Source organism: Schistocerca serialis, chromosome 3 (genome assembly GCF_023864345.2).
Source record: "Schistocerca serialis cubense isolate TAMUIC-IGC-003099 chromosome 3, iqSchSeri2.2, whole genome shotgun sequence".
Lineage (NCBI taxonomy): Eukaryota > Metazoa > Arthropoda > Insecta > Orthoptera > Acrididae > Schistocerca > Schistocerca serialis.
In genome coordinates, this window is record NC_064640.1 from 66,953,065 (window position 1) to 66,969,500 (window position 16,436).

The following is a 16,436-nucleotide window of genomic DNA, read 5'->3' on the forward strand; positions in this document are numbered from 1 at the left end:
AGCAAATATAATTCCCATGTATAATCACACGAACTTTCACTGCTGAACCAGGCACAGTGATGACATTTTATAAACTATCGTTCCACAGACTCACCTCCGTAACTCAGGTGTGCAACACACATTAGTTCGACATTTCTGTCAAGGACACGGCCACTGTTGTTGGTGGTCCGTTCGCGTAATGCAGTTCTTAGCCACCAGGTGCTGTTAGGGTTAGCTGTGATACTGACTGTCTTCCTTTTCTATCATCTCCAACTGCAGGACACACGGACTATTACACTTGACACAACGCACTCACTTACGGTTAACGTAACACACGCATATTCACACACACGAACACGGCTTGTAAAGAAAAATCCAGTACTTGCGGAATAAGGAACGCAACGAATTATCGAAAAGAATTAACACAGTTAGGAAATAATTTATTTCGTGGAATTTGTAGCTACATCTTCTCCTATAGCCATGCTCTACAGACGACTGTGAAGTGCACGGCAGAGGGTTATTCCATTGTACTGTACTATTTATAAGGGTTGCTTCTCGTTCCACTCACGTACGGAGATTGGAAAGAATGACTGTTTCATTGCCTCTGTGTGCTCTGCAGTTATTTAATATTCTCCTCACGATACCTACTAGAGCGATACCTACGGGATTGTAGCATATCACTTAAAGTCGGTTCTTGAAAATTTGTTAGTAGCCTTTCTCAGGATAGTTACCGTCCGCCTTCAAGAGTTAGTCAGTTCAGTTTCTTCAGTATCTGTGTGCCACTCCCCAGAGGGTCAAAAATAATGTGACCATTCGTGCTGACTTTCTCTGTATACGTTTAATATCTCCTATTAGTCATATCTCGTACGGATCCGACACTCTTGAACAATATTCTGGGATGTGTCCATAAGTGATCTGTAAGCAGTCTCCTTCGTAGACTGAATCCATTTCCCTAGTATTCGACCCATAAACTGATCTCTGCCGCCTGCCCTACCTACGACTCAGACTATGTGATCGTTCCATTTCACCACCTCATTAACTGTTACACGTAGGTACGTATTTATCATTCACGTGAGTTGACCGATTCCAACTGTGAGTCATTGCTACTACAGTCGTAGGACACTATGTTTTTTTCGTTTTGTGAAGTGCACAATTTTACGTGTTTGAACATTTAAATCAAGATGCCAATCTATGTACCACTTTTAAATCATATCTCGATCTGATTGAATAAATGTGTAACTTTCTTCGGAGAGGTGACAAAAGTCAGGGAATAGCGATAGACACATAAGTAGATGGCAGAGGTATCTCATACACAACGCATAACAGGCAGTGCATTGGTGCAGCTGTCATCTGTATTCAAGTGATTCATATGAAAAGGTTTCCGACGTGTTGCGGGAAACAACTGACTTTGAACGCGGAATGGTAGCTGGCGCTAGACGCATGGGACACTCCATTACGGAAATAGGGAATTAAATATACCGAGATCCGCAGTGTCAAGAGTGCCGAGAATATCAAATTCAGGTATTACCTCTCACCACGGACAATGCACTGGCCGGTGGTCTTCATTTAAAGACCGGGAGCAGCAGCATTTGCGTAGAGTTGTCAGTGCTAACAAACAAGCAACACTGCATGAAATAAACGCCACCCTTACTCTTTACAATATTAACATTCTGACGCTTAAGCAGTATGCTTAACTTATTGTTGTGCCTCTTTTCTATTCTTTCAACATCAATCCTTACTCTATCAGAGTAAAGTCCGCCGCGATAGCTGAGTTGTCAGCGCGACGGATTGCCGTGCTACGGGCCCGGGTTCGATTCCCGGCTGGATCGGAGATTTTCTCTGCTCAGAGACCGCAAGCAGGTCTCCCAATGTGGCGTCGAATGTAATACGACCTGCACCAAAGTCGACCGGACCTGCCCCTCAATGGACCTCCCGGTCAATGACGCCAAACGCTCATTTCTATTTATCAGAGTAAAGAAGCATAACAAAAAGTTAGGCATACTGCTAAAGTGTCAGTAGGTTAATGTTGTAAAAAGTAAGGGTGGCGTTAGGCAACATCGTTTTTATGATAGGGTAGCTAACGTGACAAATATCGAACTGAGTGAGGATGGAAATACTTTGCTGAATAAAGGTTTACAACATAATGTCACTCCAAATGCTAATAATCAAACCATTAGAAAAATCATAGTTGAAACTAAAATGGTGTGTGAAGATGACGAAACTAGAAGTTGCGCCCACAGCCGTTAAAGTTAATAAAGCTCTATCCAGTCAGAGTAACTCTTCTACTGCTGTCGATCACGAGAGTCGTATCTTAAAAATCCTTGATACAAAGGTAGAAAAAGAGAAGGCAATGGTCATTCGCGCAGATAAGGGTAATACAGCGGTCGTTGTATATGAAGAGGACTACATTAGGAAAACCGAGAAATTCTTTTCTGAAAATGAGGTAATAGAAGTTCATAAAGATCAAACGCAGAAGTTCCAGACAGATCTACGGAAAAAGATAGACAGCTCAAAATTTCTGCTTAACGATTATGAAAAGAAATCGGTAAAAATGATGAATCCTAAACTCCCCCAACTGAGATCGCAGGTTAAGATACGTAAGAAGGGAAACCCAGTCTGTCCATTAACAATTTGTCATCGGCATGTTGCAAAGTAAATAGGTTTCTTAACAATAAACTTAAAGCAGTGTACACGTTCACTACCAATTTTAGGGGTGAAAAACAGTTCTGACCTTGTTAACGCGATTAAGGATATACCTATTTCAAATAATGCAACACTAGCTTCCCTAGATGTAAAAAAACCTCTACAGTAGTGTCCCGATAAATGAAACGATTCAGATCATTAAACGTAATCTGCTAACTCATAACAAGATCAGTACTGCAGAATACACAGAATCGATAGAAGTTTTAGAATTTGCGTTAACTTATAACTTATTTACGTTCAATGGCAAAAAATATCAACAAAAAGATGTTCTTGGGATGGGTAACAGTTTGGCTGGTACGTTAGCAGACAGTTTTATGAACTATTTAGTATGTAAGTTCTTTGCTAAGTTTCCACAACAAAAAGACAAGACGTTATAAACGTTATGTCGATGACATCTTGCTACTGTTAGAGGGTGACGAGAATGAGGTTACTGCATTTGCTCAAGCCATAGGCAGCATGCACCAAAAAATAGCTTTTACTACAGAAGTAGAAGAAGCGATCTCCATTACCTATTTAGACCTTACTATTAAGAAAGTTGATAACAGACATAAATTTTCGATTCTAAGAAAGCTTACATATACAGATACTGTTGTCGGTGCCAGGTCATGCCATCCGCCACGATATAAAAGGGCCTTTTTCACGTCAATGATCCACCGCCTCTTTCGATTACCATTGGCCGTCAATGAAACACGGCAAGAACTTGGTATCTTAAGGTTCAAAATGGTTCAAATGGCTCTGAGCACTATGAGACTTAACATCTATGGTCATCAGTCCCCTAGAACTTAGAACTACTTAAACCTAACTAACCTAAGGACAACACACAACACCCAGTCATCACGAGGCAGAGAAAATCCCTGACCCCGCCGGGAATCGAACCCGGGAACCCGGGCGTGGGAAGCGAGAACGCTACCGCACGACCACGAGTGGCGGACGGTATCTTAAGGCAAATTGCAGTAGCCAACGGCTTTTCTGCAAATTATGTTAAATGCCCGTACGATAGGATAAAAAACAGAAAATAAATAGTAGGAAGACGCACAATTACCCAGAAAAAAGAAGTAATAAAGAAAAACTGAAAACTATTCCAATGAAATTTTACGGAAAAATGTCCCAACAAATAGAAAAAAAGTTTCAGGAAATCTAAGGTTAGATGTGGCTTTCAAGTTAACAACACTCTGAAACTCCGAGTAAAACATAATTTGAGTAATAATTTTTATTAATGTAATAAATGTATTACATGATAGTTTGTAGCAGTTGTGACAAATTTTATAGAGGTCAAACTGGTCGTTCTTTTAAAGTAAGATTCAAGGAGCATTTGCAGGCACATAACAAAACTACACTGGGAACGCACTTGGCAGCAACTAGCCACACTATAGGCAATATCGAGAGTTGTATGCGTATTCCGCACAAGGTGGAAAAGGGCCGTACTCTCGAGTTGTAGGAGGAGTTGCAGACCTACAAGAACACGCGTCAACAAGAGCACTCGAAGGACAGAGCGATTTTTGGGCTCAACACCTACTTTGTTTTATTCGATAACATAATGCAATAACGACTTTTTCTTTTTTTTTTCTTTTTTGTATTTCAATTCCCAATCGGGGCCGGCTGGCAGCAGCATAGGCGCTGCTCTTCAGCCGAAAGACATAGAACAAAACAAGAGAAGACATTTAAAAACAGCAAAGGAAAGAATAAGGTGAACATAGATATAAAAAAGGGGGAACATCATGGAAGGCAATAGACAAGAAACGGGGTGACTGTAAAATGGAGATAAAAAACTGTTTAAAAGTAGCACACATAAAAAGCCACACACTGCGACGGTTAAAAGAACACAAGGCACAGTACTACAAGAGCATAAAGGTAGTGATGGATGGCATAGCACATAACGTAACACTGACGGCGAACCTCAAGGCAGTACACAATTAAAATCACACCTCTAGACGCACACGAGAAACAGCACTAAACACAACACTGATATGTGGCACACTGATGATGATCAATACAGAGGATCTGCCAGGCGCTAGGAGATGAGGGAGACCTGAAGAAGGGAGGGAGGGGAAGAGATGGGGGAGGGGAGCAGGGGGCGTGCGGAGGAGGGCCAGGTAGGGAGATATGTGGGAAGGAGAGAGGCAAGTATGGGGTGCAGGGTCTCAGGGGAGGGGGGGACGGAGGAAAATCCGCTCTGGGAGAAGTAAAGAGGAAAATGGGGCCCTGGGGAGGTGGGGGGGGGGGGGGTGAACAAGGCCAGGTTATAGTTGGAAGGAAGGGTAGATGTCACAGCAAAGTTCGTCATCCGGGAGGGGGAGGCGTTGGAAATTGCCCTGATGAAGGAGATGGAGGGTGTGGAGGTGGAGAGAGGGAGGGATAGAGTGATAGAGGTGAGGCAATGGGCGGAGGGTGGAGAGGAAGGAGGAAACCAGAGGGTGGGGGGGATCAAGCTTGCGAACAATGTAAAGGATGCGGAGATGTTGGAGGAACAGGAGGAGGTGGGGGGCAATAACGACTTAATGCCTCTCTTAGCCTTGTTGCTGATTTATCTCGAGAACAGTATGCATTTGCCTTATTTACATACATTCGTCGCTCTAATCCTGTGACTGATTGTATTCTACTTATTCATAGATTGGATGGGCAGAGAGTATAATCTTATTTATTGACTGTTAATATGTTGTTTAAACCTTTTCTGTGGGTCCTCTAGCCGTTAAGTTCCTACGATCGCTGTGCGCCTACGTAGCATCCTGGCAGCCGAGCCAACAAAGGGCGCTGATCATTGATCTGTCTTTTGTCCGATACAGTTATTTCTGTCATATAGACATTTTATCTTTCATAGATAATTTTTGGGTTCTTATAGGCTGTTCATTTTTGGAACACAACCTACGACCAGCGTAGAGACAGAAGTGATGTCACTTTCTGCAGGACTCGACCATCATTTTGCAGAACAATGCTTAAGCACATATAGTGCAAGCTGTTACTGATTTGTTTGATTGATGGGGCTGCTAAGCCTCCACACCCTCCATCTCCTTCATCAGGGCAATTTCCAACGCCTCCCCCTCCAGGATGACGAACTTCGCCGTGACATCTACCCTTCCTTCCAACTATAACCTGGCCTTGTTCCCCCCCCCCACCTCCCCAGGGCCCCCTTTTCCTCTTTCCTCCTTCTCCCAGAGCGGATTTTCCTCCGTCCCCCCTCCCCTGAGACCCTGCACCCCGTACTTGCCTCTCTCCTTTCCACATCCCTCCATACCTGGCCCTCTTCCGCACGCCCCCCACTCCCTTCCCCCATCTCTTCCCCTCCCTCCCTTCTTCAGGTCTCCCTCATCTCCTAGCGCCTGGCAGATCCTCTGTATTGATCATCATCAGTGTGCCACATCAGTGTTGTGTTTAGTGCTGTTTTTCGTGTGCGTCAAGAGGTGGGATGTTAATTGTGTACTGCCTTGAGGTTCGCCGTCAGTGTTACGTTATGTGCTATGCCATCCGTCGCTATCTTTATGCTCCTGTCGTACTGTGCCTTGTGTTCTTTTAACCGTCGCAGTGTGTGGCTTTTCGTGTGTGCTACTTTGAAACAGTTTTTTATCTCCATTTTACAGTCACCCCGTTTTTTGTCTATTGACTTCCATGATGTTCCCCCTTTTTTATATCTATGTTCACCTTATTCTCTCCTTTGCTGTTTTTAAATGTCTTCTATTGTTTTGTTCTTTCGGCTGATGAGCAGCGCCTATGCTGCTGCCAGCCTGCCCCGATGGGGAATTGAAATAAAAAAAAAAAAAAAGGGGGGGGGCTGCTAAGTGCTATACCACCTGCTGCACTCCCCTGACTTTAGCCCTCGTGAGTTCAACTAGATTTCTAAACTGAAGGAAACATTTCACAGCATTTGCTTCAGAATTGCTACAAATTCGTCCTGCAATAGACCGCGTCTCTTGAACTGTCAACACAACTGGCACTGCTATGAGTATCCTACGACTTCCACATCGCTGGAAACGGGTTATACACAATGCTGGTGACTACTTTGAAGGTTAGTAAAACTTTGAAACATGTACCTATTTTGTACGAGCTGTAAATAAATAGTTGCCACTATTAAAGTTCCAACCCTGGTATACATTAATAGAATGTTGTAAATACCATGAACCAAGAACCATTACTCTGTTCAAAATTTTAAAAATGAAGGATTATTTTTCTCTTAGGAGGGGCTCTTAGTTCCATAGAAAGGTCCGTTGTTAAATGCATTTGCCGTTTACCCATCTTTGTGAAAGGGCACTTGAAGGGCTTTTTTAATTTGTAACAGCCGCCGTCAATTTTCTTCTCCAGTCCGATGTTGTTTTCCGTCTCTACTAAAGTCATGGCCGAGGAAACGTTAAATTATAATCTTACTTTCTTCAAACTATTTTCTCGTTATTGACAATTCATTTTAATACTTGAGCATAAGCTTTAGAGTAATGAAGAGCAGTCAACGTACGGTAACTATCTGAATGGTGAAGACCTCTTGTGCCGAATAGTAAATGTAACTAGGGAGGAGTCTGACGACGACATAATTAATTAAATGGAAAGTAGTCACATCTGCAACAAAATTATGATTCGGACTGCGTTTCACATAAAATGCTTTTGAAATACTGAACATGACTAGAATTAAAACCTGTAGCTCTAGGTAATTTAAGAAATGGTAATTGTAGGATGGGTTCTGGTGAGAGATTTAAACGGAGATTTTCCTTGTTAGTTTTGTTGCTGCTAACGGAGATGATGGCCATGGTGCTGTTGGCATGGCGCTGTTGTTGGTGCCGCTGGTTTGAGGGGCCGCCGCCGATTCCGTAACTCGTTCAGTAGCTGGGGAGAGGTACTGCAGGTGATCTTACAGTGTGAATAGCGAATACCGAGACTGTGGAACTTTAAGCTCACTTTCTAAATCGAGGACAATAATGAGTATTATGAAAACTGGTATATGACATGTTTCTTGGAGAAGACGAGAGGCTTGTTATTTCATAATGTTTGTGGAGTCTGATGGGTAACAGACCTAAATAATATTTGCTCGAATAAGAATATGTCAGTTTGCTGTTTTGGATGAGTGCAGATTCTTGCGGCTTGCAGTTTCAGTCCGACACGAGCATTATTTTGAAGAGGTGTGATGTGAAATTCCAAGCTACTTTCATGACCTCTTACTCCAAATAACAGACTTACAGCAGTTTCTATCGCTATTAGCTTACCACGCCTATTTCCATTCTCTGCTTTCTTATGGCATCATTTTCTGGGGTAACTCATCATTGAGTAAAAGAGTGTTCATGGCACAAAAGCGTGTAATCAGAATAATTGCTGGAGCTCATCCAAGATCATCCTGCAGACACTTATTTAAAGAGCTAGAGATCTTCACTGTAGCCTCACAATATATATATTCACTTACGAAATTTGTTATTAACAGTCCGAACAAATTCAAAAGTAATAGCAGTGTACATGGCTACAACACTAGGAGAAAGGATGATCTTCACTACTCAAGATTAAATCTAACTTTGGCTCAGAAGGGGGTAAATTATGCTGCCACAAAAGTCTTTGGTCACTCACCTAATAGCATCAAAAGTCTGACAGATAGCCATATAGCATTTAAAAGGAAATGAAAAGACTTTCTTAATGGCAACTCTTTCTACTTATTAGATGAATTTTTGGATGTAGTAAGTGGGTAATTTCCCCAACCCCCACAAAAAAATAAAAAAATAAAAATTAAAAATATTAAGTGTCATTTAATATTTTGTGTAATGTAATATCTTGTATAGACACCTCTTATTAACCTGACACGTTCCACATCATTACGAAGTGTCGTATTCCTGATCTATGGAACAAGTACTAATCTAATCTTATCAGTTGGTGGAACGCGGCAAACAGTGCAGTCATAGTCGTAATGCGGAAGCAGAGCGATTTCTCTGACGTCCAAAAGAGCACGATCATTGGATTTCGGGTCAAATGTGGAAGCATTTCCGAAACGGCTAAGTTTGAGAACAGTTCGCGTGTCGTCGTGATTAAGATACACTGTGTATAGCAAAATGGCGCTATCCAAAAGCGGCGCCGAGGCAACTGTGGTGCACCTGGGCCATTGATGACAAGGGCGAAGATGTGTTCGGGCCAAAAGATGTGCAAATGTTGACCGACTGACCGCCTAGACGAACCAAGGGGCTACCAACAGTGTCTTCTCAACGACCGTTCAGCGAACGTTGTTCCGTATGGGCCTCCGCAGCAGGCACCTGGTTCAAGCACCCATCTTGACTACAGTCCATCGGCAACGAAGGCTGGAATTTGCACGCCATTATTGCAACTGGACGTCCACTGAATGGTGACGGGTGGCCTTTCCAGATGAATCATGTTTTATGCTCCATCGGCATGAAACGCCTAAAAGCAAACACACTACAACAATAGTGGGCAGAACCCCGGCCGGAGGAGGGAGCGTTATGCTCTGGGAATGTTCTCGTGGCATTCCATTGGTGATTTTGTCGTTCTGAAAGCCACAATGGATCGACACAAATATGCATCTTTCCTTGGGAACCATGTCCACCCCTGCAAATACTTTGTTTTTCCTCGGTACAATGACATCTACCAGCAGGACAATGCAACGTGTCATACAGATCTCATTGTACATGCACGGTTCTAAGAGCACCAGGATGAGTTTATAGTAATCCACTGGCCACCAGACTCCCAGGATTTAAGCCTGATCGCCGGCCGCGGTGGTCTCGCGGTTAAGGCGCTCAGTCCGGAACCGCGCGACTGCTACGGTCGCAGGTTCGAATCCTGCCTCGGGCATGGATGTGTGTGATGTCCTTAGGTTAGTTAGGTTTAAGTAGTTCTAACTTCTAGGGGACTGATGACCACAGAAGTTAAGTCCCATAGTGCTCAGAGCCATTTGAACCATTTTTTTAAGCCTGATCAAGAATCTGTGGGACCACCTCGATCGAGCTGAATCCTCAACCGGGAAACCTAGCGCAGCTGGGAACGGCACTGCAGTCGGCAATGGCTCCTCATCCCTGTTATACCTTCCAGAACCTCACTGACTCTTTTCCTGCACGTCTCGTAGCGGTCCGCGCTGCAGACGGTGGTTATTTGGCCGTCTGACAAGTGCTCACATTTATGTCACTGAACCGTGTATAGACAGAGTGGTTTAAAACTGCCAAAGGAGTACGGAAGTGTTGAACCATTATTATTTAATATCGATTAAATCCGGTTGTTATTATTATCAGAGGAGACCTAATGCGCGAAGAACAAAGATAGAAAGATAGAGAAATGTAGGGTGAGAACTATTGACAACATTCACTGTAACATCGACACTGACCTTTTGATAGAAAACGTGGGAGATCTCAAATAACTGGTGTTGGATGCAAACTAACGTGTTATTCATATGGGCGTGCATCTGTACGTTTAAGACAAAATTCTTTGTGTTGCGAAGGACTAAGAAAGACTGAGCAAGTCTGCATAGACTGTGTCGCACAGAATTGCAAAAAGACAATGTCAGTGACAAATAATGAAAGCTCATATGACACATCCACCAACGCATCGTTCAAGGGAGACCAAGAACAGATTGGAAAGAGATGTTTCTGGCGTTCTCACACGGCCGTGAGAGTTGAGCTGTGAAGAAACACGAAGAGAAAGGCGAACAGTGAAGCTCTTCCGCTATGGACACATACGAGCCAATCGGCACCGACCGACCGCCGTATCATCCTCTGCCAATGGAGTCACTTGGCTGCTGCATGGTGGGGCATGGGGTCAGTTCACAGCTCTCCTGGACGTTGCCGGCTTTTCAGATCTTGGAGCCGGTACCTCTCGCTCAAGTATCTCCTCGGTTGGTATCAGGAGACTTACTGATTGGTCTCCAATCTATGCCCCCCCCCCCCCCCCCCCCCCCGAGGAAAAATTCTTGGCATTGTCGGGAATTGAATTCGCGTCCCCCGAATAGCAGACATCTACGATGACAAATCAGGTACGGAGACGGTCCAAAAGGGCGACAAATAATTTTAAATCGCCAGTCTAGAGGAGAATACTGCAAGTACGCTATTTTATTGGTTCAAATGGCTCTGATGAGCACTATGCGACTTAACCCTATTTTATTAAAAGATCTAGCCAATGAGTGCTAAAAGAGAATGAATGTCGCTAGAGGCTCGAATGACTAAGTTATTTATGAACGAGGGAGGTTCACGATTTAGAAGACCGTTGGATGCCGAGGTCAATGGATACGGCAGATGAACTCAGGTTGAACGAGTATAGCAAATGAAATCCGCCGCCACTGTATTTCCGAAACCATCAGGGCCTTCGCTTTCAGTGATTTTGAGAAATCGCGGGAAACATAAATCAGCAGAGACGAACAGGAATTTGAACCACGCTCCTTACGAGTACGAGTACAGTGTCTTAGCTATTGCACTAGCTCACTCAGTACTTACCATCAAGCATGCAGCTGAAAACATCCCCATCTGAACTAGTTTTCATTGCTTCTCCAGCTCTTCTCACCAATTCCAGCACTTCTTCTACTGCTTCTTCAACCATAAGGCTCTTTCGATTTAATTCCTGTATAAACATAAGTACCCAATGTGAAACTGGGAACATATAACTCAGAGAATGAATCGAAATTTTTTTCACACAGAGTCGTAAAATGTCGGAGCAATATGAACTCACAATAGCCGCATTTCGACAGATATCCTCTGTCTGCTGTAGAAACTCTTCCACACTCCAAGGCTCGTCTTGAGGTAAAGCGTGGAGACACACTTTCTGCATGCTAGCTAAGACTTTTAATATTCGGTTTGAGTAAACGTCGTTGACCCTGAAATCAAAGAAAGTAAAATAAAGCAGAAAAAAATATAATCCCATAAATAGAAAATATCTTTTAAATACCATCGTCTTTTCATTTTAATGGTCTTGTGAGTACATTTACAGTAGTAATAGAGAAATATGGACCGACTAAATAATGTGTTCACTTTATCCTTGCAATTTATTCAGGAAAAGTTTTTCCACTACAGTTTATTAGATGCTGTGTTACTGACTTCTACTATGATGTACTTTCGAAACTGCAGAAGGCATAACAACCGTCCGTAGAGGTTTCATTGTCTTCGTAAAATGAAGACCGTATGTTATCTCTTTTTCCATTAAATAATTACCTTCCCTTCTGTCTAAGGTTCAAATGGTTCAAATGGCTCTGAGCACTATGGGACTTAACATCTGTGGTCATCAGTCCCCTAGAACTTAGAAGTACTTAAACCCAACTAACCTAAGGACATCACACACATCCATGCCCGAGGCAGGATTCGAACCTGCGACCGTAGCAGTTACGTGGCTCCGGACTGAGCGCCTAGAACCGCGAGACCACCGCGGCCGGCTCCGTCTAAGGGTTTGTGAAATTTGCCTAATATTCCCTAGCAGTGGTCAGAATAATGTACCAACCGCTCTAGCTCATCTTATTATTTTTCTGCACTTCATGCATGGCAGATATGACAGGTCAATTTGCAATTCGCGAAACAAGGCAAACGAAGTTAAGCCATACTAGCGCTGCATGACGCCTGATGCATACCGTATTCTGGAGACAGAGGGAAAAAGACTCCGATACGCACTGGGTATCCCAGAAGCAATCGTCTGCAATGTGAAAGAGGGCATCCCAGGAGCAATGGAAAGCAAGATCACCTGCAAATTCGCACTCACTTCGGCGTCAACGAAAAGCTGCCACTAGGATCCAATAACGCTATCTATGCCTTCGGATGACTAGCGGGAGTGCTGAAGACAGACAGCGTCTCTTATAAATTCCCAGTGCAGTAGGTGATAATTATGCACTGTTTCCGAGGACTAATGGGATAAATTGGTATGAGGCCGAGTGGAGGACCTAAAGCAGAGGGCTCTTCACCCTCTACAAGTTGGAGAATTTCAGGAAAGTTATCCTGAGAAAGTCATGAGTGCACTATATACCGAGGTTCAGCTAATCTGTTCAGCTAACCTGTTCAGCTAATTTTCTGAACTGTTTAAGATAGCGGATTTCTCGTTTAACTGAGATGATTTTTTAAAAAGTTCCAATTAAATGATATTTATTTTTCTTTCATCTTCGTTTTCTTATTTTTCCCTAGCGTATGCGTCTAGTAAAGAACCCGTTGAAAGGTCTCTGTTGGATTCCTTTCACGTTAATTTCTTAAATATGTTGTCATTTACGGCATAAATTCCTCTTCTAAATTTACTGTGGAGTTTCTGACTGTGTTACTTTTACACATAAACATGAACGATCTGTCACACTACTACACTTTAAAACACAGTTTATAGGTAATTCATGACACACAGTCTCATACGGAACCTACATCCGCTTTCTTTTATATACTGTATATGATATGATGCTGTCATCCCCCTTCCCTTCTGTGTGAGAGGATGAATGAGCAAATGTATTTCTAGTTGCATGCTTGAGGGTAGCAGATAAGCCTGTCTGCTAGAGAACAGTAGGACCAACGTCGGAACAGGTAGCTACGCTTTCTAAAAGCAGAGAGGTTTCTATTCTTAGTATGGTCCTGTCCGTCCCTTGTCATGTTGGTATAGGAAGCTGCCTCTCTGGTCACTTCCGTTTGTATCTGTTACCACGCTCGGTAGGAGCCCAGGTCAGTCAGTCCGCGGCGAGCGTCTGAAGTGGTAAGATCTCCGGCTAAGCGCGTGTCTGCTAAGTCCGTAGGACAATGGATTTCTTAAGTTCAGCCTAACTGAAAATTTAATCACCTTTATTTCAGGTTTAGCTCTAAAATATCTAATGTTATCTTAAATTGCAACGCAGTGTATTTCGAGTGTGAAGTTCAGAATATCTTCCAGTAGTTGCTTTGTCACTACTTTGTGAGTAAAGTGGAACCACGTGTTGATCAGTAACTCTAACTGAGATCATCAATCTTAAATGCGAATGTGCGTGAGATTATAACGTCTCGTCTTGACAAGATTTTTCAATATAGCAACTTTTCTTTATGTTCAACCCATGTGGGGTGTACTTTGTGAGACCAGTACCACTTGCTTATACAATTGTTTGACCAATCAGGTTAATAGTAAGACGGTAGTATCCAGTTCGAGGTTTTTCTTTTGTAAATTGTTTTTCGATCTAATTTATTTTAATTATCAAAATTATTGTGGAGTTACACTCTTTGTGTAAACCAAGTTGACCACGTGAAGCATGTGGTGTAATCATCAAAGTAGCCCTCAGCTATTCTTTTCGGGAAGATTTCACAGAGAGTTAGTATGAATTTAGTATACCAGTGGGTGATAATTACATGACGGACAGGATTGCGCTACGAACGTAACTTCTTTGGGTGAAAATTGAATCGGTTGGTTGTGGTTAATTTCCTCTTGCATTTGTTTCAACGTTCTTCGTGTGTTATTTTATGAATGCAGTGTTGTATGCAGTCTCCCAATCTTGGCTCCATATTTGGTGTGTTCTGTAAGATTACAAACTCACATTTTCACAATCCTAAATAAGGCACCAGTTTAGTTATGAATCAAGTTTAATATGCTCAAATTTCAATGATCAATGTTAAAATAAATTTCCAAATATAAACTGATTTATTTCCTTTTATTTAAATTCTCTTATATATATATATATATATATATATATCGCCGGTTGTCGTATGACGATTATAATTAATGTTAGTCTGGTTGGGAATTTGGTAAGCTACACTGGATACCTGGTGAAACAGTTGCTCAGTAATGCAAGGTTAACTTCCCCAGACAGCTCACAGCTTTTAACCCACTTTTATGATCTTAAATATCAGCACCGCTTACACCACAAATTAAGGCAACAACATTACACCGTGTTTTCTAGATTTGGCAAATGTCACTTTATTTAACTGTGTAGTGGCAACCCTTCTTAGAGGGAGGGAATTCGCGTGCGCCATCCGCCTTTCAGTCGTGTGAACCTTGTTCTACATGTTATCGTGAAACTTCCTGGCAGATTAAAACTGTGTGCCGGACCGAGACTCGAACTCGGGACCTTTTCCTTTCGCGGGCAAGCGCTCCACTATCTGAGCTACCCAAACGCGACTCACGCCCCGTCCTCACAGCTTTACTTCCGCCAGTACCTCGTCTCCTACTTTCCAAACTTCCCAGAAGCTCTCCTGTGAACCTGACGGGGCGTGTGTCGTCCATGGGTAGCTCAGATGGTAGAGCACTTGCCCTCGAAAGGAAAAAGGTCCCGAGTTCGGGTCTCGGTCCGGCACACAGTTTTAATCTGCCAGGAAGTTTCATATCAGCGCACACTCCGCTACAGAGTGAAAATCTCATTCTGGATACATGTTATCGTATTTAACCGTTTGTGTATCGCATTATCTGAAGTTGAATTTGACGAATACCCGGCAGTTTGCTGAACGAGGGTAGAAAATCGCTAAAAAACCGAAATCAGACTGGTCCCGAATATCAACACACTCTCGTTAATCCGCCGCGCTCTCTCTCTCCAGAGACCTTCCTGGCTCGCAAGCTAGCGCACTGCATATGACACTGTACTAGCAGATGTGTAATCTCTTTTCCTTCCTATATTAATTATTAGATTGGTGCATAAGTTCGTAGCGTTTTTGGTTCGCATGTTGGTGCTATGGGTTTATATATCGATTGTCGTTTTTAATTGTAGTTAACTGTTGATATTTGAGTTTACATATTGTCATTTTGTCATTTGAAGATAGTGGAGCTGTGAACCCTAGAAAACTGAGTGGCAAGTGGCGAAATCGGAACGTTTACGACACGTTCTTTTGTTTGAGTTCAATAGAGGGGTGACAGCAACGGAGGAAGCCAGAAGCATTTGCGCCATGTAAGGTGATAATGACATTGGACAGAACACAGCAAGAAAGTGGTTTCCTCGTATTAGGACAATCATTTTGACGTTAGTGACTCTCCACTTCTAAGAAGACCTCCGAAGTTTGATTAGGGTCGTTTAAATGCATTAATCCACAATTATCGAGGTCAGTGTACTCGAGAACTGACAAATGTGATGACATGTGATCATTCCACCATAGTGCGACATTTGCGTGCAGCGGGGAAGGTTCAAAAATCGAGTGTATGGAGACCGCATGGTCTCAGCCAATATCACAAAAATCATACGTGCATCTCTGCTTGCTCGTCATCAATTGGCTCGTGAACAACACCGACTGTTCCTATCCCGGATCGTTACTGCTTCCGAGAAATTGTGTCTTAATGATAACGTGAGGGAAATAAAGGATTGGTTAAGCCGAAACAAAGCAATAATTCCCCGTATAAAGAGAGCTGTGAACATCCACAAAAAATAATTTAAGTATCTCGTGGAAAAGCGACGGCGTGGTGTACTAAGAATTGCTTCCCCGAGCTGTAGCCATCACTGATGAGCCTGCAGACGCAATCCAAGAACAACGACTAGACAGACTGCGTGAAGTGACGCTGCTCCACGATACCGCCCGCCCGCACTCTAGTAGATTAACAAAAAACAGAATACAGGAGTAGAGTTGGAAGCCATTCCACACCCACTTTATTCACCTGATCTTGCACCGTCAGATTTTCATTTTTTCCGCTCTCTATCGAACAACCTTCAAGGAACTTCCTTTGTGGATAAAGATGCGCTCCGAAATTGACTCGATGAGTTGTTAGCCTCAAAACCATATGACTTCTATAGTCGTGGAATCAAAAAGTAACCACAGCGTTGGCAGGCTGTTGTAAATAGTGAAGGTGAATATATTATTGATGACTGAGGTCTCTATTATATGTATCTGTTGGGTTTATTGAACTTATGGAAGAACGCTACGAACTTATGCACCAACACAATATACGCTCCTGGAAATGGAAAA

General features: G+C 42.8%; 1 protein-coding gene across 1 annotated transcript in view; it reads right to left on the bottom strand.

The window, feature by feature from the left end:
- LOC126471528 (dynein axonemal heavy chain 5) overlaps positions 1 to 16,436 on the bottom strand; it is a 1,073,018-nt gene that overhangs the window by 609,712 nt on the left and 446,870 nt on the right. The window contains exons 18-19 of the mRNA XM_050099754.1: positions 11,305 to 11,449; positions 11,088 to 11,196 (exon numbers count right to left, since the gene is read on the bottom strand). Of these exons, the coding sequence (XP_049955711.1) occupies positions 11,088 to 11,196; positions 11,305 to 11,449 (254 nt within the window). The remainder of the gene's footprint in view (positions 1 to 11,087; positions 11,197 to 11,304; positions 11,450 to 16,436) is intronic.